Source organism: Microcebus murinus, chromosome 2 (genome assembly GCF_040939455.1).
Source record: "Microcebus murinus isolate Inina chromosome 2, M.murinus_Inina_mat1.0, whole genome shotgun sequence".
NCBI lineage: Eukaryota > Metazoa > Chordata > Mammalia > Primates > Cheirogaleidae > Microcebus > Microcebus murinus.
The window spans coordinates 9,575,988-9,593,799 of NC_134105.1; the positions used below are offsets into that span (position 1 = coordinate 9,575,988).

At 40.3% G+C, this 17,812-nt stretch overlaps 1 protein-coding gene across 6 annotated transcripts in view; it reads left to right on the forward strand.

Moving 5' to 3' along the window:
- DDI2 (DDI proteasomal shuttling factor 2) overlaps positions 1–17,441 on the forward strand; it is a 56,707-nt gene extending 39,266 nt beyond the window's left edge. For 4 of the 6 annotated variants that reach the window (XM_075994288.1, XM_075994293.1, XM_075994297.1 and 1 more), the window contains 2 exons: positions 1,106–1,301; positions 8,943–17,441. In XM_075994288.1, coding sequence (XP_075850403.1) covers positions 1,106–1,301; positions 8,943–10,822 — 2,076 coding nt within the window. In that variant the 3' untranslated portion in view covers positions 10,823–17,441. Of the gene's footprint in view, positions 1–1,105; positions 1,302–5,205; positions 5,269–8,942 lie in introns of those variants that run through there. The other 2 variants (XM_075994308.1, XM_075994302.1) reach the window with 2 other exon arrangements.
- The last annotated feature ends 371 nt before the right edge of the window (positions 17,442–17,812 follow it).

Genomic DNA, 17,812 nt, shown 5'->3' on the forward strand with positions numbered 1-17,812 from the left:
AAGGTGAAAGAAGCAAAATATAAGACTGTATGGCCTTGATTTTATAAGAAATCGTTTGTGTGTTCTTAAAGGTGGGGCTGCTAATCATGCAAGGAAGGGGCTGTTCCAGATTTTGTACAGTGAACATGTATTACTATGTTTATAATCAGAAGTGGGCAAATCTTGTTTTAAAGATAGAGTCTCGCTTTGTTACCCAGGCTAGAGTGAGTGCCGTGGTGTCAGCCTAGCTCACAGCAACCTCAAACTCCTGGGCTCAAGCAATCCTGCTGCCTCAACCTCCTGAGTAGCTGGGACTACAGGCATGCGTCACCATGCCCGGCTAATTTTTCTATATATATTAGTTGGCCAATTAATTTCTTTCTATTTATAGTAGAGATGGGGTCTCACTCTTGCTCAGGCTGGTTTGGAACTCCTAACCTCGAGCAATCTGCCCGCCTCGGCCTCCCAGAGTGCTAGGATTACAGGTGTGAGCCACCGTGCCCGGCCGATGTTGTTCTTTGTGTTTCGGGTTTTATTTTTATTTTTTAGCACTTTTTTTGTGAGACAGAGTCTCACTCTGTTGCCTTGGCTAGAGTGCTGTGGTGTCAGCCTAGCTCACAGCAACCTCAGACTCCTGGGCTCAAGCAATCCTGCTGCCTCAGCCTCCCGAGTACCTGGGACTACAGGCATGCACCACCACACCCGGCCAATTGTTTTCTATATATATTAGTTGGCCAATTAATTTCTTTCTATTTATAGTAGAGACGGGGTCTCGCTCTTGCTCAGGCTGGTTTCAAACTCCTGACCTCGAGCGATCCGCCTGCCTCGGCCTCCCAGAGTGCTGGGATTACAGGTGTGAGCCACCACGCCCGGCCTATTTTTAATTTTTTTAGAGACAGGGTCTTCTTCCCCCCATCACCCAGGCTGCAGTGCAGTGGTCTGATCATAGCTCATTGTAACCTGAAATTCCTGGTCTCAAGTGATCCTTTCCTGCCTCAGCATCCCAAAGTATTGGGATTACATTCGTGAGCCACCACACCAGCCTGAATGGAGTTTTAAATTTGGGAACATAGTCTTTCTGCATGTTTTATCTGCTATAACCATTCTTTGTTTTCCTCCTTCTAAGTGTTCCATTGACCTCAAGAAAAATGTACTCGTGATCGGCACTACAGGCTCACAAACCACCTTCCTTCCTGAGGGAGAGCTACCAGAATGTGCCCGGTTGGCATATGGTGCTGGGGCCAATCGAGAGGATGTGCAGCCAGAGGAGATTGCAGACCAAGAATTAGCTGAAGCCCTTCAAAAATCAGCAGAGGATGCAGGTATTTGGAATGGCCTAGCTCTTGAATAGTACTTGATTGGTTGGTGAGTGGGGACATGCTGGCTTCAGGGGGATAGTGACCTTTCCAATTTGTAATCAGTCTCATCGTCCTGTAGTAGATGTATTCATTGTTTGTCTTCTTACTTCCTCCTTCCCATCTCTTAATACAATAAAAAAAAAATGCTGTGCTTCAACAGATCAAGAACCAAAAGTCCATTGTTATGTGTAAGATAGATCGGTGCATTATTTGTCTAGGCATTTTTTTTTTTTTTTTTTAAGAGATGGGGTCTCGCTCTTGCTCAGGCTAGTCAGGAACTCCTGACTTCAAGCAATCGTCCCACCTCGGCCTCCCAGAGTGCTAGGAACCGGCGTGAGCCACCATGCCCAGCCTGCCTAGACATACTTTGGTAGCTTCCTAAAATATCTTCTGCTTTTTTTTCTGTAAAGAAAGTTATAACAGGCTGGGCTCGGTGGCTCACGCCTATAATCCTAGCACTCTGGGAGGCCGAGGCGGGCCGATTGTTTGAGTTCAGGAGTTTGAGACCAGCCTGAGCAAGAGCGAGACCTGTCTCTACTAAAAATAGGAAAAATTAGCGAGCCAACTAAAAATAGAAACAAAAAATTAAATTAGCCAGGCATAGTGGTGCATTCTTGTAGTCCCAGCTACTCAGGAGGCTGAAACAGGAGGATCGCTTGAGCCCAGGAGTTTGTGGTTGCTGTGAGGTAGGCTGACGCCAAGGCACTGTAGCCCGGGCAACAGAGTGAGACTCTGTCTCAAAAAAAAAAAATAAAGAAAGTTATAACAGTATAGCAGATACTAACTTTTGAGGTCAGTAATATTTCCCTGAAAATTTCTTTTCTTAGTCCTATTTATTTTGAACGCTAGTATTGCTACTGTAACTAAGCAGCCCCAACTTTAAAAATATTTACTGAAATTGCTGCCGCCAAGGACCGAACCAACAAGAAGCAAAATTGAACATTAATCAAAATGTAATGTTTTATGCCCTTAAACTGAGATCACAGTAGTGTCATCAGGCCATATCAGGACAGTATGTACCCAGGCATGGTGGCTCACATATGGGATGTATTTTCTAGAAGCTGAAAAGAATTAACTTTTAAGGGCTGGGTGCAGTGGCTCACACCTATAATCCTAGCACTCTTGGAGGCCACAGTGGGAGGATCTCTTGAGGTCAGGAGTTTGAGACCAGCCTGAGCAAGAACCCGTCTCTACTGAAAATATAAAAAAAAACTAACTAGGCATGGTAGTGCACACCTGTCATCCCAACGACTCGGGAAGCTAAGGCGGGAGGATCACTTTAGCCCAAGAGTTTGAGGTTACTGTCAGCTAGCTGATGCCACGGCATTCCTGCCCAGTCAATAGAGTGGGACTCTGTCTCAAAAAAAAAAAAAGAAAGAAAAATTTTAAGTTTGGGTTATTTTAAAATCTTGAGCTGGAATTATTCATCAGAATGACTAATACCACACATTGCTTTTTCTAGTACATTAAAATGTTTAAGAGTTACAGGTTCAGGCCTGGCGCGGTGGCTCACGCCTGTAATCCTAGCACTCTGGGAGGCCAAGGCAGACGGATCACTCGAGGTCAGGAGTTCGAAACCAGCCTGACAAGAGTGAGACCTCGTCTCTACTATAAATGAAACAAATTAATTGGCCAACTAAAAATATACATAAAAAATAGCCAGGCATGGTGGCGCATGCCTGTAGTCCTAGCTACTTGGGAGGCTGAGGCAGGAGGATCGTTCGAGCCCAGGAGTTTGAGGTTGCTGTGAGCTAGGCTGACGCTATAGCACTCTAGAGGGGGCAACAAAGTGAGACTCTGTCTTAAAAGAAAAAAAAGAGTTACAGGTTCAGGGAATAGCTTCTAAAAACAGAAGAGGTATGAAGTTTAAAAATAAGCCAAATTTGCCACTATTTTACTGGAGAACATTCAGGTGTCCATCTTTGAGCTTCTTTAAAATGGGCATGGGTAACAGATGGAGTTTTCCATACTGGCCTTGTTTAGAATCTACTCCAGCACCTTTTGGCTCCGTTTCAGATACAAAGTACAGTTTTAGTGGTGACTTAAGTATTTTGTATAAAGGGGAGAATTTTGAACAATGAGACAGGGAGAAACTAACTTTAATAGTTTTAATCTTCTCAGCAAGGTAAGCTTGAATGAGTTTGACTCACCCACTTACAACATTTTGCATTTTGGGGAGTAATTTGTCATCGTAGTCGTAATACAGTGTGTTAATATGAGACTATGTTACCATTTCATTAAATGTCTTTTTTTTTTAACCTCTACAGTTTTGCTACTATTATTTAAGAAATGTTAGCTGATGATAACAGTGTTTTCTAACCTACTAATAACAATTACCCTTTTTGGGTGATTACCTTATTTCAGTAAAAAATTTAAGAGATTAAAACAGATACACTGATGTGTTCAGGCGCAGTGAAGGGGCTATAGCAATTTCAAATGATTAAAAGGATATGGGCCAGTCGCGGTGGCTCCTGCCTGTAATCCTAGCACTCTGGGAGGCCGAGGCGGGTGGATTGCTCGAGCTCAGGAGTTCGAAACCAGCCTGAGCAAGAGCGAGACCCCGTCTCTACTATAAATAGAAAGAAATTAATTGGCCAACTAATATATATAGAAAAAATTAGCTGGGCATGGGCACATGCCTGTAGTCCCAGCTACTCGGGAGGCTGAGGCAGTAGGATTGCTTGAGCCCAGGAGTTTGAGGTTGCTGTGAGCCAGGCTGACGCCACGGCACTCACTCTAGCCTGGGCAACAAAGTGAGACTCTGTCTCAAAAAAAATAAAAATAAAAGGATATGGCAGCCAGGCGCGGTGGATCATGCCTGTAATCCTAGCACTCTGGGAGGCGGAGGCAGGCAGATTGTTTGAGTTCAGGAGTTTGAAACCAGCCTGAGCAAGAGAGAGACCCTGTCTACTATAAATAGTAAGAAATTAATTGGCCAACTCATATATATATATAGAAAAATTAGCCGGGCATGGTGGCACATGCTGTAGTCCCAGCTACTCAGGAGGCTGAAGCAGTAGGATTGCTTGAGCCCAGGAGTTTGAGGTTGCTGTGAGCTAGGCTGAGGCCACCGCACTCACTTTAGCCTGGGCAACAAAGTGAGTCTTTGTGTCAAAAAAAAAAAAAAATGGCTTTTTAACCCATGTAACCATCTGTTGCTGATGTATATGGTTTATGATAGTTTTTGGAATGTTTAAATAGTTAAATAATTTTACCACATCAGGTTCTGTTTGTTTAGAACATTGACTCTTCTGGTATCACCAAAATCAAAATTCTGGATATAGTAAGTGAAAGTATTTTGTTTAAAGCTGCTTTTTTGGTATACTTTACCCCAAAATATCTTTATCTTATCAATTACTTGAAAAATAATTCAGAGCAGGAGCTATGTCTGATATGTTATCTAAAACGTGAGTAAAAGGTAAAGAAGGTCAGGATAGAATTTAATCAGGTTTGATTTGCTCTAAAAATTAATCTCAACTGAGAAAGAAATTTAGAAAATGACTGTTACATGTGTTGACTCACCTTTACTCCATAAGATTTTTTTTCATATATTAATAATTCCATCTAATAGATTTACTTTTTTCACCTGTCCTACATGTTTGCCCATGAATCCTGTGTATGTGTAAAATTAATTTCTTTCCAAGTTGTGTTAAAAATCTGTTGAAATTGATACATTGCTTTGTATATTGTGAGAGAATTAAAGCAATCAACAAATATTTTAGATGTCCAAACTACAGAAACATTCCCCAACTTTCACTCTACCAGTTCCTGATTTTAAAGATGGCAAGGAATGGAGACTATAACCCTGCATGCTGTGTGGTTTGCATTGTTAACCCAAGTTTGCTTGTCTGTTTCCTAATTCAAACAGAGCGTCAGAAGCCATGATGCATGTAGTGTGTGTGTACTGCAGCTGGAGTGGGCCCCAGACCAGGTATTTATAGACACCACGTTAAGCCTTCCGTCCAGTTGTCATCTATGGTCTGAAAGTCTCTGTATCTGCAGCAGTTTTAGAAGTTAGCTTCTGTTATTCACCATTTCACCTTGTTTAATCTGGTTACAGTGAGCCTGTGTATACATTTATATGTTGCCATGCATACATACATACATGTGTAAGTATAAATTCCTGTTTAAAATTGTATTAATTATTACAGCAATGCAAGGGTAAAAAAAAATCCCAATAGAAACAGTGTCCATTATACCTACCACATCTGACTATTGTGAATGTCAAATCAAGAATATTGGTCTCATAGCACTTTATCATCGGAGATAACTGTACTTTTTGGATTTCATAAGTTCCTTTCCTCTGAAAAACTAAGAGCTCTTTTTTCACATTATTGCACATAACTACCTGGAGTTATAGAGAGGCAGAAATTTTAATTCTGTTGAAGAAATAGAATCTTAGCCCAGGGGACTTGTTGAGAGTCACAGGGTCAGTAATATAGGCAGAACTTACATCCTATCAACAACAGGATCTAAGACTTTGCTTTTTCCTTTGTCCCTGGCCTGACAGATTTTCTATAGAAGGCACTCTTGCTTCCATTTCCCTGTGGTATAAATTTGGTAAATGTCAACCTGAGTATATCATCAGCCAATTAACCAAGAGGAAGAAAGGTGGTCTTTTGAACTGTTAACCTAGGACTTGATAGCAGTTTGCAGGCTGGTTGTAATTAGATATGTACCATTTAATTTCTTTTTTCTCTTTCCTTTTTTTTTCTCCCTCTTTTAAGGATGAGTTAAAAGCAGGCATAGTTTAATCTTACTATCCATTATCCTCATCCACTTCTCTTATCATTCTGTAAAATTGACCCGGTCCTTCCCTACATTTAGAACTTAGGCCAGTGAAACTGACCTCAGCTACAGGAGGATCATATGCTACTTTCATAGTGAGTACAAAATCCATTGAGGCCGTGTGCACCTTGACCCCACCTGGTTGTTCATAACTGGTGTATCAGTGCCAGAAGGCTGTTATCATACCTCTCTGTTGGTAACATGGATATTTCACTACATTGTATTTTTTCTGTTAGCATTAGTTCAGAATTGAATCTCTTCAAGAATCAGCATTAGAGATTGATAAATAAAACTAATAACTGTTTCTAAACTCTAATGCATATAGTTTAAACTGAGACAAATGTTGTTTTCCGGTGTACCCTAAATTATAAGTAAGATTGTTTCATAAAAAGTCAATAACTTCCTGACTCAGTGCTTTATCTTCTCATGCTATTAACCAATGTTTGATTAGAATGATTTAAAGCCATTTGAATATAACTGGATTGCTTCATAATTTAAGGCATGATCAAGTCCCCCTCCATATTGCACGTAAACATTTAGCACAAAGTGTTTGAGTTGCATCTCCCCTAATAGTTTGTATTGTGAGGTCAATTTTGTTACCATTCTTTTGACTGTTAAATTAAAGATCTTAAAATAGGCTAGGCGTGGTGGCTCATGCCTGTAATCCTAGCACTCTGGGAGGCTGAGGCAGGTGGATTGCTGGAGGTCAGGAGTTCGAAACCAGCCTGACAAGAACGAGGCCCCGTCTCTACTGTAAATAGAAATTAATCGGCCAACTAATACATATAGAAAAGAGTTAGCCGGGCATGGTGACGCATGCCTGTAGTCCCAGCTACTCGGGAGGCTGAGGCAGTAGGATTGCTTGAGCCCAGGAGTTTGAGGTTGCTGTGAGCTAGGCTGACGCCACGGCACTCACTCTAGCCTGGGCAACAAAGTGAGACTCTGTCTCAAAATAAATAAATATCTTAAAATAAGTGTATAGAGGTTGATTTTTAACTGTATCAGTGGGAAAAGGAGAGTTGGAGCTGATGGGTTTTTTCCATTTTCTTTAAATCTGAACTTAACATTATTAGGAACTGATATTTAATGATAGTATGATGTTCAAGCTAGTGTTTAAGCCTGCCATCTTGTTTGAGTGATCATTAAGTTGCAGTGACACTAGTCATTGCCTATTAAAAAACTATTAATGAATTATCTCCTTCCACTGCTCCACTCACATTCCTCTTCCCTTAAAACACTCGAATGTTCTTCATGTAGTTATATTCTATTAATGTGATAAAAATAACTAGTGATCCTTTTAAAGGTGCATTATTTGGTGGGATGCTGACTGGGAATTAATCCATTTGATCATTAGCTTTACTTTTATTCTCTGAGTCAGATGCGTACATAGTTTTACCATGATTTGGGGGAAGCTTGGCTAGAAATAAAATCGAATTTTTGCTTCTCTATCTTCTAGCAGTCCCCAAGCATTACATAAATTATTATTTCTCAGCCAGGCACAGTGGCTCATGTCTCTGTAACCCCAGTACTTTGGGAGGCTGAGGTGGGAGGATCCCTTGAGGCCAAGAGTTTGAGACCAGCCTGGCCAACTTATTGAGACTTGTCTTTCCAAAAAATAAGAAAAATTAGGCCGGGTGTGGTGGCTCATGCCTATAATCCTAGCACTCTGGGAGGCCGAGGCAGGAGGATTATTTGAGCTCAGAAGTTCAAGACTAACCTGAGCAAGAGCGAGACCCCATCTCTACTGAAAAAATAGAAATTAGCTAGACAACTTGAAAATATATATATACATATATATTTTATATATATGTAATATATTACATATTATATATTATACATGTGTATATATAAATAACAATTAGCCGGGCATGGTGGTGCATGCCTGTAGTCCCAGCAACTCGGGAGGCTGAGGCAGAAGGATCGCTTGAGCCCAGGAGTTAGAGGTTGCTGTGAGCTAGGCTGCCACCACGGCACTCTACTCAGGGCAACAGAGTGAGACTCTGTCTCAAAAAAAGAGAATAATTAGCCAGACATGGTAGTGGGTGCCTGTAGTCCCAGCTACTTGGGAGGCTGAGGCACGAGGAACCCTTGAGCCTAGGAATTTGAGGTTGCAATGAGCAGTGATGATGCCACTGCACTCCAGCCTGGTTGACATTGTGAGACACTGTCTCTAAAAAAATTTCTTATTTCTCTGTATATTTCCTGCCCTGTCCCAGTATTCCTGGTTTTAGACTTCTCATTTATAACCTCAGCATTCATATTTGAATAGGAGAAGTGCTTTGGCATGAGAATCATTCTGTAAAGTTTTTCAAAATCTATAATGTCCTTATGTCTCAACTGAGGAGCTAACTGAAAATGCAGTTTCCAGGCTTTATTCCCAAGGATTTTACCCCAGAGTCTGCATCCTTAACAAGCATCCCAGCTGATTTTAGGGCAAGTGGTGAAGAAAATACACTTGGAGAAACTATTATAGAGTTCTAGACTCACTGGGAATAAAGGTACATAAATGTCTTTCAGTCTTGAGCACTAACTCAGCCATTATGTGAATGCATGTTAATGGTACTAAGTCATATTGAATTACAGTATGCATGTTTTATTAAGAACATGCCTACCTCTTATTCTGATGCTGTGATGTTAAATTGTCTACCACAGTGAACAAGATTCTTGTATTTTTAAAGTCATATCTATTAGTACAAGAGAAACTCAAGTTTAAGGATTAATTTTATTCTGTGCTATTTAGATTTATATCCTTTGATAATTTAATGGCCTTAGTTATTTGCTAATGAATCTTCTTCCTTTCTCTTTTGTTCCATATAGAGAATAGTGGTAAAGAATCTACCTCACTGGGAATGTCATCGGTACCAACTTCAGATGGATTTAACCATCCAGCCCATCCTTCAGGACAGAGTACTGAGATTGGTAATCCTACGAGTCTTGCTCGCTCTGTCTCTGCTTCAGTCTGCCCTATCAAGCCCAGTGATTCAGAAAGCATCGAACCTAAAGCTGTGAAGGCTCTGAAGGCTTCAGCTGAATTCCAGATAAATTTCAAAAAGAGAGAACATCTTCCTCTGCAGGATCGTTCTGATCATGCTTCTCCAGTAGACCATGCCCCAGCAGACCAGAATTCAGCTATGCCTTTGCAGATTTCGCCCGAAGGTGCATTTGTTGCAGATAGTCTCGAGAAATCTGCTGGAAAAAGCACCCAGGGCCTCAAATTTCATCTCCATACAAGACAGGAAACTAATTTATCTGTCACAACTACTAGGATGCATGAACCACAGATGTTTCTAGGCGAAAAAGGTTGGCATCCAGAAAATCAGAACCTGACTCAAGTGAATGGCCTTCAGCAACATGAAGAACCAGGGAATGAACAGTATGAGGTTGCACAACAGAATGCTCCATGTGACCAAGAACATCTTTGTGACATAGGGGACCTTGAACTTCCTGGAGAAAGGCAACAGAACCAACAAAAAATTGTTGATTTGGAAGCTACAATGAAAGGAGATCAGCTACAGCAGAACCTGGATCCTCCAAGTACAAAAAAAAGTATTCTACCTTCAGGATGCTTTAGCTGCTCAAATTCAGAAACACTTATGGAAATAGATATTGTTGAACAGTCCCTAGTTGCTGTGCTTAATTCAGCAGACAGTCAGAATGCTGATGTCAAGAACATCAGTGCATCGGATCTGACTTTGGATAATCCCTTGATGGAAGTAGAAACATCAAAATGTAACCCTTCATCTGAAATTTTGAATAATTCCATTTCCACTCAAGATTCACAGTCCCCAGAAAGTCATGTTGAAAGGCCTGGAACAAATAAAGAATATGGCAATTACTCTGCCTCTCTGAGTGTCTGTGGCAATTGTCAGCCCTCTGTGGAGTCAACAGAAGAATCTTGTTCATCTATAACAGCAGCCTTGAAAGAACTTCATGAACTTTTGGTTATTAGTAGTAAACCAGCTTCAGAAAATGCATCTGAAGAAATTATCTGTCAATCAGAAGCAGTAGCAGATGGCCAAACTGGTATTAAGGGCCTTTCTGAAAGATGTGCCCAAAATGAACATCTTACCCAGGATGAACAAGTCTCCTTTCATCAGGCCATGTCTGTGTCAGTCAAGGCAGAGAGATTAACGGGCACCTCACCTGGCACTGGAATAGAAGATGTAGAAAATATAAACTCCAGGGGTCCAGGTGATGTCCTGTCAACTGATAAGGAAGGTGTCCCCAGATCTAGGGAATCAGTAAATGAGAACAGTTCTGTCACTGTAACCTCAGCTAAAACGTCTAATCAATTACACTGCACCTTAGGTGTAGAAATTTCACCCCAATTTTTAGCAGGTGAGGAGGATGCACTCAGTCAGACTTCTGAGCAAACTAAGTCTTTGTCATCCAGTTTCATATTGGTTAAAGACCTGGGTCAGGGCATACAAAATCCAGTGACAGACAGGCCTGAAACCAGAGAAAATGTCTGTCCTGAAGCTGCAAGGCCATTTCTTGAATATGTACCACCTACCAGCCATCCATCAGCAAGTCCCTCCGTTCTTCCACCATTAATTTTTCCTGCCACAGATATTAACCGGATTCTCCGTGCTGGCTTTACTTTGCAGGAAGCTCTTGGGGCTTTGCATCAAGTTGGTGGAAATGCAGACCTTGCACTTCTTGTTTTGCTAGCAAAGAACATTGTAGTTCCTACATAACTATGGGAAAGTGGGCTAGACCATACTCCATTCCCTTAAAAAAAAAAAAAAAAAAAGCTCTCTCTATATACACACACATACACACTCACCACATATACAGTATGTAGAAACCTGCAAGCAGAATGTTGAGCCAGATTTTTTTTAAGAGATTTTTTTCGGCCAAAGTAATTTATGATCTCTTGTCTGATGAATTTGTCTATTCTATTTGTTAAAATTTGGGCCTTTTTAAATGTATTGGCAGTATGTGCATACAAAGCTTTTTATTCTCATTACGATGATGTATTCTGGAATAAAATGGATGGTTTTGTGTAATAGCATACCATTTTAGAATGAGAGTGAATGCTTTGGAAAGCAGAAGCCATGAGAAAAATCCCACCACCTATGCAGCTAAAAACAGATCAACTCCACACCGTAACTGTGTCTGTGCTATCAGCAAGGTATGGCTTGTTGACTCAATTGTCAGTTTAGAAACTTTCAACCACGTAGTTTGGTGTTTGGAATTATACCCAGTGCTCTGTGTATTATGATTCATCAATTATAACAGGAAATTGAAGAATAATTGAATAATATCTCCTAGAGTGGTATGTTTTTATTTGTGTGCTTAGGATTTGACATTTTAATCGGGTGAGTGGGAGGGTTTAAAACTTGAGCTACTTTGTGCATTACAGGCTTCTGCGTGGATTGCCAAATACATTTATTACATTGGGTGGGACATTGTGGGGGAATTAGCATTAGAGTGAAACATGGTGCTACCCAGGTTAAAGAAAAGAAAAAAAAAACAAGAAAAACCAACCATAATTCCATTTGCAGATGTCAAGAACTGAGAGAGAAAAACAATGACCTAAACACTGGAATTTACTAGAGATTGGGTTTGCTAGCATCTCACTGACAACACCTCAACCCTTAATGACTAACAGTGAACTTCAGTTCAGCTAATGGGTTGCTTGCCAGTAGTTTATTTCCTTTCAAAACTCATCTTCTACTAGGAAATTCTTCAAAAGCTCAGTTTGAGCTGTGATCTTAGTGAAATACTCTGAAGTATGATAACCTTGTCACTGGTTCATCTTGGTGCTTGGAATGGTCAGTCTATTGGTGAGTGTCCTTCATAGCAGTGGAAATAGTAATTGCAGTTTCTGACTAAGTGGCCTTGGTAGAGTTTTCCATCCCTTTCTTTTCTCAGGAGTTTCTTTTTTAATCAAGACTCATCATATTTGTGTTTACCATGTCAGGTTAGAGTGGGGCATAATATATAGATGTATTTATTGTGGCCTTTTTTTTAATATAAGGACTAGCCCTTGGAAATCATTGTCCTGTGGGCCCCACTGTGCAATAATCCTACTGGATAGGTTTTAGGTAAATCTTTCCTGGAATACAAACTGTTAGGTACCTAACCAGAATCTGAAATCTTGGTTTTATTGAAAAGAACTTTGACAATGATAATTTCTTATTCCAGGTTATAGTTGGTAACATGTTTGAAACAAATTTTGAAAGAGTGATTTCTCAACTTAGTGTTAAATGATTTTGTCTTAAGTCTGACTCTGTGAAAGCTTGTTCTTTCTATTAAATTTCAAGTCATTGAGCACAATCAAAATGGAAGCTCATATCTCAGGAGTTTTTGAAATTTTAATTTAGAGATATTTCTCTTCTACCCTGTCCCAGCCTCTTTTTGCTATGATGTTTGTGTTCTATGAGTTTAGTGACGTGGTGTCAAGCCACAGATTCATCATGATCCTTTAAGAAGTTAGAAATGGTTGAGGGTGATGAAAGAAGTTTACTACTTTCCAGAGGGCACTCAGAACAGCAGGTTAGCCAGGTTGTCTTTAAGAGGTTCTTTCAGACAATCACTTCTTATAGACACTTTTGCCTGCCCTACACCAAAGATGTAAGATGCACTAGGACACTGCTTATAGGGTTCTGTCAGCTGACTCTTAGAGCTGTGATTGTAGTTAAGTAGTTGGTACTATGATTGAAGCAAAATCTAGTAGCAATGCAATGGGGCCCTATATTTGCTTTATGAGTGGTGGTTTGGAATGTATTCTGAGCTTTGGAACCCTGGGGTGGGGGAAATTATTAATGACAATAGACTCCTCCCAAAAGGCCTTCTGTGTAAAGATGGGCCTTGCAGTTTCTGTGTTAGCAGAACATACTTTGGCACATTGTTCTGCTGCATGGCCACTGAACTTTTATAATGTGGAGATTTGGGAAACAGTCCCAGGTGGAATATATAATATCAGTCTGGAAAATATTTCATTGCAATAGCTTTCGATGTATGTATATTTATTTTTAGGTGAAAACTGAATAGATCTATAGTTGCACATGTATTCTTGTTAGGAATACTTTGAGCTTAACCCACTTGCCAAATATCTATATCCCTGTCCGTTTTTGTCTTTTTTTTTTTTTTTTTTTTAAGATGGGTTCTCATTCTCACTGTGTTGCCCAGGCTAAACCCAAACTCCTGGCCTCACAGTATGCTACCGTACCCAGCTCTCACTATATTTTCATAATTGCTTTTGATTTTTAAAATCTTGTCCATTTGTATAAAAATAAAATTGTTAACACCATTAGGATTTTGGGTAACTTTTAAATGTAGCAGTCCTAGAATGCAAAGGGTATTAAGGAATATTATACTAGTAAACCCTCATTGTCAGTTTTTCAATATTTAACACCTTAAGAGCTCCAGAAGTGCAGAAATTATAGGTTAACTTGTAAAAATAAGATGAAATCATTGTTAACTCCTGTGGTTGCCAACAGAACTGATAACAGCCAGCCATAACCAATAATGGGCAGATTTACTGGACAGCTCCTTTACCATAACCAGGTAGTATGTAATTCTGTGGTCAGCACTTCCCTCCAAGGGTGGTGGTCTCTGTTTATACACCAAAGAGAGATTTTCCTGTAGAACTTGTGCTGTTTTCCATTAAGTTGGTTCCTAGACAACAGCTATACCTAGGATACAGATTTTGCTCAATTGACAATGTTAAGGACTATATCCAGGCAGCCAATAGCCTTCATTCCACAGTTTGGGCTTTGGCTGTTGACACGTAGAGATAACCAGTTGCTTGGCAAAGGAGCATGTGTTAAAACTGTCCTCACAACACTTTCTAGAGCCCCTTTTCTCCTGATGTACTGAAGGAGACACCCCCACATATTTTTTCCCAAAGCATTTGTCTAGCAAAAGGGTGCATAGAAATGGAATGTGAGGCTTTGTGCCCCTGATTTTATGATAATGAGTGGAACCTAACCTGCCTGTTCTTCCCTTAACCACACCTTTCTATCTCCAGTGAAAGCCATAAAAATTTAGTTTAACTTGGTAGCCCATGTCTATATATACATGTATAAGCTATCATACACACATGGTGATTGACAAATAACTTACAGTTAATTTTATATAGATTAAAAACCGAGCAATTTTTGTATCTGTAGACATATTCACTTACGGTGGCTTTTGTCCCACCATGTATATAGCAAACAGCCATGCAAATCACTGGCCAGGAAAGTTGTGGCGCATTCTGATTGCCTTTTCCTACCTGTTTGCCACCTGTGGTGAGGGTGAGCAGGGTAATTGAGCTGCTGCATACTTCAGATTGGTTACCCCTGGCTGTGTGTACCAAGAGAAGCTGACCGGATTATGCATTCTGCTGTTTATTAGCACAAATAATCACCAAAAAGCCAAATTTCTGTTTTGAATTTGGTGAGTTAGTGTAGTCTGTGGCTGAACTAGAAAGACAAAGTTATCAAGAGCTTCCCTTCCTAGAAAACGAATGTTACTTTTCATGTTCTATAAAATAAAATTGCTTTTTCTTCCCGAGAACTAATGCCAATTCCTGATAAGAAAGTATAATAAATTCAAAGCCTGTCCTTGGGAGGGAACTGGAAATGTAAAATCATGGTTCAGTTTTTCTATCTTAGTGGTCCCTCAATGGGTTTTACTAGAGGTTCATTGAATAAAGAATTTAGGGGTGCACCTTTGATGTACTTGATTTTCTTTTGTGCCTTAGTTTCTCTGAATAGCAGAGGTATCAAATTTTGGTGGTGGGGGAGAATGGGAGCGTTAGGGGAAAGGTTTGAAGATAGCCCTCCTGTAGATGGAGGGCATACTTAAAGGTGCCCTAGGGCTTACCTTTTTTTGAGTTGGTTCAGAGTTGCTCACATCAAATCACTGGATTTCCCCAGATAGAAGGATAAAAATATGGATTTTTCAGCCTGAGCAACATAGCAAGACCCTGTCTCTACAAAAAAAATTTAAAAAGCTAGCTGGGCATGTGGTTGTTGTGTGCCTATAGTCCCAGTCACTTGGGAGGCTGAGGCAGGAGGATCGCTTGAGCTGAGGAGTTTGAGGCTGCAGTGAGCAATGATGATGCCACTGCACTCTACCCCAGGCAACAGAAGGAGACTGTCTCCTAAAAAAAAAAAAAAAGATATTTTTGCATCACATGTACCAAAAACTGTTTTTAGCTGTTATGTTCTGTGTTGGTTAAGGGAGAGAAAAGTTCAAGAAAATCTTATATATTTGAAAGGAAATTGGTACTTTCTTGAAGGCTATGCAATATGTGTCTTTGAACAAGAATTCTTAGTACTTTGACTCATTCATCAAACAATGAGTGCCTGTGTGCCAGGCCCTGGTGACTCTGGGGATCCAGGGGTGACCAAAGCACTCTGGAACCCTGCCCTTATGAAGCTTTCAGTCTAGTGGGGTGACATGAAACATTTTAGCTTCAAAAACAAGATCTATTTTTGCTTATTAGCATGCTTTAATTTAGAAAGTCATTAGAGTTACTTGGTTTCATTTCAGAGCAGACTGGGAAAATCAGGCTCACAATGGAATTAGATGGCTATGAACTTGAAACGTCTCTTTAAAAAAATCTGTTTTTAAAAAAGTGGAATCAGAGAAACCAAAAAATGTAACATTTGGTAGATCAGATATTGAGAAGTCATGCTGGGGGAGGAGGGAATGGGCAGGATAGAAGGGCAACAGGTAAATGGAAGATGACCCTAAAATGTACCAGTGACAGCCTTTCCTTTCATCAGGACCTTGTGTGTGGGGTAGAGAGGGCGCGTGCTGCGGCATTTTCCCGCACCTCCTCTGTGAGCACGGCTGCTCCGTACTGGCCATCTGGGCTAACGGGACTTCAGAGGGTTCTGTGGGATGTGCTATTTTAAAGCAGCCAAGTGCAGCATGTGAAAATGGGAATCTAGAGCAGAAAATGTAGCAAGCAATGGCGTTGGGATTAGGTGGTGGGCAGGATTGATTTACAGGAGGGTTCAGGGCTCTCCTAAGTCTGTCCATAGGACAGCTCTGCCAAAGGGACCGTCTTTAACCCATTATTTAAAATGCCACAATAGATACCATCCTGAAGCATAGAGGTAAGATTTCTGGATCTTAACTAGTGACTTCTGAGGTTTACAGTTAGAAAACTTGCACAAATGTTTATCAGTTATATATTTGGTGATTGGTAGTCCAGACCCTCTGGGGGCTGTAGAACAGGAAAGGATACAGTTGGTAAGTTTTTAGAGCACCATTTTATGGAATGAAATCTGCAAAGAAAACAGTTCAAGGGCATAAGGGTTAGAGAATGTTTCTTTTACCTAAAATTAAACTGCAGAAGATCAGGGATGCGGGGGTATGGAATATAAAATTAGGATAATTTAAGCAAAACTGTTTCATTAAATATATATGGTAAGGTTTTCATTAGCTAATCTGGGGAGGGAGCATGCTAAGGTATTTCTAATGGGAAACTATTTTGTTTACAAGAGTTTGTTTTACATGCAACCCTGAATGAATGTGGCCTAAAGGTAGAGCTGTATTTCCTGTCAGCAGTCAGATCAGTCTGTTTCCAGATTCCTTCTGTGAGTACCTGATGCAGAGGAGACCTTTTCCTTTCTTGAAGGCTCCACAGCTTTCTGAGTTTGCCACCCATCTGAGACCTCATTTGATTAGTTTTCCATTCTCTAAGGCCCTGAACATCCTTTTGAAATAGATCTGGTGATATACCCAGGGCAATTCAACCTATTGAGTTGCTTTTTTTTCACTGTGTACCTTCAATGAAAATTGATTTGCTTGTTTTTATTTCAGATCTCTTCTTAGCAAGTTGGGCTAATGGCCTTTGCACTCAAAGGTTTGTTTACCAGTTTTGTAGCCATATTTGGCAAATCTTAGCAAATAGAAACCCCTTCGTTTCTTCCCACCCCTTCTATGTTCTTGCAGTTGCTCATATATTGCAAGATTTTCTGACTTTTCTTAAGCTTTGATACTACTGCATCTTAGAAGAAGAACTAGGCTGATTGGCAAAGTATGCTTGCCAGTGGCTCAGTCATTCCCATGATGCTTTGGTTTTGAGAGTTGGGAAAACTCTGAGAACTTAAGGGAACCGAACTCAGGAATCCCAAAGTTGGTTGCATTGTGCCATTGGTTTAGAGGCTGAACATAGGACCTGTCTGCAGCTTAGTGAACTAGATGTATTTGGGTTTGAATATTTGTCACATACTGAAATGTAAGTCAGCCCTAAATAATCAAAACACTTTATTTTATTTTTCTTTTTTTAATAGGAACTTTCTGAAGAAAAAGTGGTGTGTAAAACATTTGATATTTAAAACAATAAAGTTTTTATCATAAAACTTCTGTTTGATCAATTTCTTTTAAACCAAAGTGGTTACTTTTGTCTTTATCACTATCTCCCTGCCCCTTTAAATAACTTCTACCAAGGTACTGTGACTTGTGGAATGTGCCTGAACCCCAGAAGAAATGGGCATCTCAGAGCCATTAAAGTAACTTCCAGAGAACCACTGCAGGAGGACAGCTATCTGCTGATGTAAAAGATGTGCATTTTAGAGCGAGATACGGTGACACACACCTGTGGTCCCAACTATGTGGGAGGGTCACTTGAGCCCAGAAAGCCAGCCTGGACAACATAGTGAGACCTCATCTAAAAAATGCATTCTGTGGCTGGGCGAGGTGGCTCACGCCTGTAATCCTAGCACTCTGGGAGGCCA